At 34.6% G+C, this 7,276-nt stretch overlaps 1 protein-coding gene across 1 annotated transcript; it reads left to right on the top strand.

The window, feature by feature from the left end:
* Positions 1-3,989: 3,989 nt before the first annotated feature.
* LOC116130611 (endoglucanase 9-like) lies at positions 3,990-6,733 on the top strand. The gene is made up of 6 exons (XM_031416333.1): positions 3,990-4,227; positions 4,594-5,097; positions 5,694-5,843; positions 5,934-6,045; positions 6,152-6,315; positions 6,401-6,733. The coding sequence occupies exons 1-6, from the start codon at positions 4,021-4,023 to the stop codon at positions 6,731-6,733; spliced, it is 1,470 nt and encodes a 489-aa protein (XP_031272193.1). The 5' UTR covers positions 3,990-4,020.
* The last annotated feature ends 543 nt before the right edge of the window (positions 6,734-7,276 follow it).

Here is a 7,276-nt window from a genome sequence, read left to right as displayed (position 1 = left end):
TGGAAAAAATTTTGAAAGAAAAAGGTATTCATCACCAGTCCACTTGTGTCGATACTCCTCAGCAAAATGGGATTGCTGAAAGAAAAAATAATCATTTACTTGAAGTAACACATGCTATAATGTTTTCAATGAATATTCCAAAATATCTTTGGGGAGAAGTGGTTTTAACAACAACTTATTTAATTAACAGAATGCCTACACGTGTTTTAAAATATAGCACACCTCTAGAATGTTTTAAAAAACGTTTTCCCTTCTCTAGAGTGCAATTAGATTTACCTTTAAAGGTTTTTGGCTGTACTATCTTTGTTCGTATACCTAATAACACTCAGTCCAAACTTGATCTAAGGGCAGAAAAATGTGTGTTCATAGGGTATGCCTCCAATAAAAAAGGGATATAAGTGCTATAATCCTTAAACAAGGAAAATTTATGTGAGTATGGATGTCTCATTTTTTGAAAATAAATCCTACTTTCACAAAAGTTCTCTTTAGGGGGAGACTGAGGTAATGGAAGAAATTTTTTTGGATTTATCTCCAAATCCTTTACCAAAAGTAATTTTGACTACTATACCTCATTCCTCTCTTCCTACCATTTCCTGCCTTCAAAGTCAGGAACAATGTGAGAACAATGAAGGAAGTTCTGGTAATATAATGCCAAACATTATTGTATCTGAAACAGGGGGAGAATCACTACTACAGCCGAATCAAAATAATTCTAACACTGAGCTTCTGGTTTGTACTCAGAGAAAACATCATCAAAAGAGTCAAAGGCAGCAAGTTACTCTTGGTAATGATCAATCACAACCCTCGGGGATTGGACCTGCAAATATCACAAGCATGTTCGATCCTAACTCATCTTTAGTTCCCATCATTTTCCCTAGCAAAGAATCATCAGACCTTAATATTCCCATTGCTATTAGAAAAGGAATCTGAAATCGCACTAGAATCCTATATATCCCGTTGCTCAATATCTTTCTTATGACAAACTTTCTCACACTCATAGGGCATTTACCTTAAAAATCTCACACTTGTTTGTCCCAAGAAACATTCAGGAAGCTCTTGGTGATCCAAAATGGAAATTAGCAGTGATGGAAGAGATGAATGCTCTTAGGAGAAGTGGTACTTGGGAGATAGTTGACTTGCCTAAGGAGAAGTAGACTATAGTTTGCAAATGGGTCTTTATTGTGAAGTGTAAAGCGGATGGTAGCATAGAAAGGTATAAGGCAAGATTAGTAGCTAAGGGGTTCACTCAAACCTATGGGATTGATTATCAGGAGACCTTTGCTCCAATAGCCAAGATAAACTCTATTAGAATTCTAGTATCTATGGCTGTAAATTTGAACTGGCCATTACACCAATTGGATGTAAAAAATGTCTTTTTAAATGGTGATCTTGAGGAAGAGGTTTTTATAAGTTTTCCACCCAGTTTTGAGAAAAATTTGGGATCAAAGAAAGTCTGTAGACTGAAGAAGTCGTTATATGGCCTCAAGCAGTCCCCTAGAGTTTGGTTTGAGAGATTTGGGAAATCGGTGAAGAATTGTGGCTATTGTCAAAGCCTAGCTGATCATACTATGTTCTATAAACATGGTAGAGAAGGTAGAGTTGCTATTCTAATTGTTTATGTGGATGATATAGTAATGACAGGTGATGACAATGAAGAACTAGAAAGACTGAAGAAGAGACTTGCAGCCGACTTCGAGATCAAGGATTTATGGACATTGAAATACTTTCTTGGGATGGAGTTTGCTAGATCCAAAGAAGTATATTTGTGAATCAACGTAAATATGTCCTTGATTTGCTTAATGAAATAGGCTTGCTAGGGTGTAAACCAACAGAAACACCTATTGAGCTTAACCTCAAATTACAGCCTCCTAAACCTGAAGAAGTCCTGGACAGAGAACAATACCAGAGACTTGTTGGAAAACTGATTTACTTGTCGTATACTCGTCCAGATATAGCATTTGCAGTTAGCATGGTTAGTCAGTTTATGCATTCGCCTGGACAAGAACATTTCAATGCAGTCTATAGAATTCTCAGGTATTTGAAAGGGACTCCTGGAAGAGGTTTGTTATTCAAGAATCGTGGGCACTTGCAAGTTGAAGCCTATATTGATGCGGATTGGGCTGGAAATGTTATTGATAGACGATCAACTTTTGGCTATTGCACGTTCATTGGTGGCAATCTTGTTACATGGCAAAGTAAGAAGCATAATGTGGTGGCGAGAAGCAACGCAGAAGCTGAGTTTAGATCAGTTGCTCATGGGATTTGTGAGTTGTTGTGGATTAAGAGACTCTTGGAAGAATGTTTCTGATCCACTACCCATGAAAGTGTATTGTGACAATAAAGTTGCCATTTCAATTGCTCATAATCCAGTGCTTCATGATAGAACAAAGCATGTGGAGGTCGACAAACACTTCATCAAGTAAAAACTAGGGAAAGGATTGATCTGTATGCCTTACATTCCCACTACTCAACAAGTCGCAGATGTGCTTACTAAGGGGCTTCCTATTGGGCAATTCAACAAGCTAATTGGCAAGCTGGTTATGGAGGATATCTTCAAACCAGCTTGAGGGGGAGTGTAGAAAAGGAAAGAAATATTTGTAATTATAGAGAATTATTAGTTGTAAATGAGAATAAGTCAAATTAGGAATTAGCTAGTACAGCTAGATAGCTGTAAATTAGGAATCAGCTAGTACAGCTAGATAGCTAATTTTTAGTTAGTTTTCTATTTTTATTCTTTGGTTATTTTACTGATTTGATGTGTTCTCCTCTATAAGAGAAATTCGTGTAACTCTTTACTCAATAGACAAATATACAGAAAAGCTTTCAATATTATAATAAATTTTAAATAAATAGCCATCACAATATAACATAGGCAATTATGTAATACAATTGAAATAATGATTCAATGAGGGACAAAAAAAAAAAAAAAAAATTATAATGATTTATTGATTCATTACAATCAATCAAAACAACAAATAATATATTACATAGATAGGTATATATGATTGATTTTCAAATATTAAAATTATTATAGGTATATATGATATATTTTCAAATATTAAAATTAATATATGTATGATTGATTGATTTTTAATTATTAAAATTAATATATATATACGGGCTGGGCTGGGCTGGGGATTTCGGGGCCGAGGCAAAATGGGGCTGGGGCAAGACCTATCCTGGCCCTGAATTCCGGGGCTAATCTTAGGCCCGATCCTGGCCCAAAACCCGAATAATTCAGGGAAAATCCACGGGGACAGGCTTTGTGCCCATCCCTAATCGTAAGACTTCAGTATCAGAAGAAAGTCGCTAGCATTCGAGTTAACTCTTTCAACTGAGTTACCATGAAAGAGGTAAAATCAAGAATTTATATTGGGAATAAAAGTAAAGCTTTATTAGCAAGATTATATATCTATAATTAGAAAAAATAAATGGAAAAAGATAACAACTAACTTGGGAATCAAAAGAAAATAAAATTGAGAATCAAGCAGCTGAGTCAACTCAAATGAATAAAAACTTTTGTTTTCTACATACATTATTACATTGCATGGACTAACGTAATTTTCATCATTATAAACCCTAAAATGTTGGCCACGCTGTTGAACATATCAAATCGGCAATATTTAATAATTAATAACAAATTACTCATGCAGTAAGCAAAAGCCTAATATTGCGGTATAATATTAACACTTAGCTTTATTAAGGAATAAACTGATTTTATTCCCTTATTATCATGATTTGTACAATATATTTTTTTCCTTATAGTTTTGATTAATTTTATTTATAGTTTTGATTAATTTTATTAATAGGATGATTATCTTTCCATATATTCTATTTCCTTGAATAGAATATATTGAACCTATACATTGTATGCTTTTATTAATATTGAATAGCCAAGCTTTTATACATTTCTCCGAGCTTGAGCTCTTTCTCCTATATAAACGTCTCTCATTGTTGAAACTAAACCATAAACTAATTCTTCAGAATAAACCCATTTGGCATTTTTGCAAATACCAAAATATGGCGACGAGAAGGGGAGCTTCTTTGGCTTGCTGCTGCGTCTTTCTTTTGTTTTTCATGGAAAATGTCCATGGTAACCCTAATTATGGAGAGGCTCTTGCAAAATCTTTGTTGTTTTTTCAAGGCCAGAGGTCAGGCAGACTCCCCAAGACTCAACAAATCACTTGGAGATCCAACTCCGGCCTCTCAGATGGCAAGCTTGCCCAAGTATACTCTTCTTTGTCATTCTTTTTTTGAATATTTTTTCTTTGATTTATTTAAATTTTAAGAGTGAATTTCTGTTTGTTGAACTGAGAATGATGGTTGCAACATTTGTATTGCTGGTCGAGTAGAGCTCACTTTGTAACTTCAAATTTTCCTTTTGTTTCCTTCTGGTGGTTCGTTGTCCATGATTTTCATGCTTCTTTTTCCCTCCAATTGACACGTGTGGTTATTAGACTACAAAGTACAAAATCTTCTTAAAATGTGTTTGATAAGCGTTGTTTAATTTTTTTCACTTTGGTTATATGGAATGTTTCTTACTTTCCGAGTGTAACATAGTGTTTTTATTTACAATTTTTTTTTTTCCTTCAGGTGGATTTAACTGGAGGCTACTACGATGCTGGAGACAACGTAAAATTCAACTTCCCAATGGCCTTCACAACCACAATGCTCTCCTGGAGCACACTTGAATACGGCAAAAATTTGGGCTCACAACTCTCAAACGCTAGAACATCCATTCGTTGGGCCACAGACTACCTTCTAAAATGTGCCACAGCCACCCCTGGCAAGCTCTACGTTGGCGTGGGTGATCCCAATGTTGACCACAAGTGCTGGGAAAGACCTGAAGACATGGACACAGTGAGGTCCGTGTACTCGGTTTCACAGAGCAACCCTGGCTCGGACGTGGCAGGAGAGACCGCAGCGGCATTGGCGGCAGCCTCCATGGTGTTCAGTACAGTTGATCTAAAATATTCAAATTTGTTGCTAAGAACAGCCAAGAAAGTTATGCAATTTGCAATGCAATATCGTGGTGCTTATAGTGACTCTCTCGGATCTGTCGTTTGCCCTTTTTATTGTTCATATTCCGGATATACTGTAAGTTTGAGGCATGTTTATTCTTTTATTTTATTTTAATTTTTTCCAATCTCCGATGGAATTACTAAAGTTTATTAATTTATGTTGTGGGTTGGGTTTTATAAAGAATGAGAATTAAGGCATGATTTTGTCGAATTGTTTATAGGGAATTATAGTTCACTTTACTTGGGATTTGCATAAAGTACAAGTAGATTATGAATTTATGACGAATCTACTCAACGGCCAAGAGGGCCCTCAAATTAGTTTTTAAAATTGAATAATATTGTTTATAATTTCAATACTGAAATTGAATTTCCTTTGTTGACCCCTTAGTTGTGGGCTTTCAAATAATGGGCTCCCAAGTTTGAAAGTCTGGCCCTGACCCAGAGACAGATCTAACAATTTGGAATGTTTTAAATTTCTTTATAAAATATTGAAAACTCATAAAAAATCTTACTTAAAACTTGTTAAAGACCTTGCAAAAGTTATATTATATCATTATATAAAAGATGGTTTTTTTTTTGGTAGAGTGATTAATGTACTTGTGATAATAGCAAACTAAATGGGAGATGAATATTGAATATACCCTTAATTTATTTATGTGCATATGTTTACAGGATGAGCTTATGTGGGGAGCTGCATGGCTTTTTAGCGCAACAAATGATGTAACTTATTTCAATTTCCTGAAATCCGTAGGAGATGATAGTGGCACTGACATATTCAGCTGGGACAACAAATATGCTGGAGCTCATGTTCTCCTGGCAAGGGTAAATTTTCACTTTATCAAGTCCTTTAAAAATTTTTTATTTTTTTTTATTTTTTTTTTAATTCAATTTTTGTTTGATTATATTTTCCAGCGAGCTTTACTGAACAAGGATACAAATTTTGAGCAATATAGACAAGAAGCCGAAAATTTCATGTGCAAGATTTTACCCAACTCGCCGATGACATCTACTCAATACACACAAGGTAAACTTATAAAATTTCACGCCATTAATTATATATGTGTGCAAATATAATTATCTTTTAGAAGGTGGATTTAATAATTTACTGAGTTGTATTAATTGAAATGCAGGTGGGCTCATGTTTAAGCTACCTGAAAGTAATCTACAATACGTTACATCCATAACATTTCTTCTTACCACTTATGCTAAGCACATGACAGCCACACAGCACAATTTTGACTGTGGCAATTATGTGGTCACCCCAAATCACTTGATAAACCTTGCAAAAAGACAGGCAAGTTGCTTAATTCATTAACTCATCTTCATAATTGTTTCTTGATTTCTTTTCATCGATCAATTTTTTATCTTGGGGATTTCAGGTGGACTACATATTAGGTGTGAACCCAATTAAAATGTCTTACATGGTTGGATTTGGACCAAATTTTCCAGGGAGAATTCATCATAGAGGGTCTTCTTTGCCTTCTGTTTCAAATCACCCACAAAACATAGGTTGTGATGAGGGTTTCCAACCATTCTTTTACTCATCGAGCCCTAACCCTAACATTTTAGTTGGAGCCATTGTGGGTGGTCCAAATCAAAATGACGAGTACCCAGATGATCGTGGTGACTATAGTCACTCAGAACCAGCCACATATATCAATGCTGCTATTGTTGGACCATTAGCATATTTTGCTGGCAGCCGTTCTAGCTGATGATGATATTATCTTCTTCGTAACTGGTTATTGTATATAGTTTTCTTAGCCCGCCTCAACCAAAAAGAAGTGGCTAGTAAACTATTTGAATATTATGATTTAGTTGTGCTTTAATATGATCTATGTTGATCTTATTTATCCAAAAGAAAAATATTATCATAGATCAAGATCTAAATCTAGAATCAATACAATCATCATTGTAATCAATGATTGATGTAAAACTCTATATTGGAATAAACTCTAAGTTTTCGCATTTTTAGATCTAAGAAAAGTTTCATTCACTATACAATTACAAGCAATATCTTCATTTTTAAAGACAATCTTCAAAAGCATCCAATTTCAATCAAGACCAACACCAATTACAATCTTTGATTTAAAAAGAAAACATATAGATCAAATTAGATAAAAGTGTACATTTCACAATAAAGTTTCTATCAATCTCAGCCAGCGAATTAAAATCCGTTAACTCATACAAGCTAATCATGTCCAAATTAGGGGTGTTAAAAAAAAAATATAGAAACTGAACTGAAAAACTGGTTCGGT

The sequence above is a fragment of the Pistacia vera genome, unplaced genomic scaffold (genome assembly GCF_008641045.1).
Source record: "Pistacia vera cultivar Batoury unplaced genomic scaffold, PisVer_v2 Contig223, whole genome shotgun sequence".
Classification (NCBI taxonomy): domain Eukaryota; kingdom Viridiplantae; phylum Streptophyta; class Magnoliopsida; order Sapindales; family Anacardiaceae; genus Pistacia; species Pistacia vera.
The sequence above is the reverse complement of the archived record's forward strand: the minus strand, read 5'-3'. Positions and strand labels throughout refer to the sequence as shown.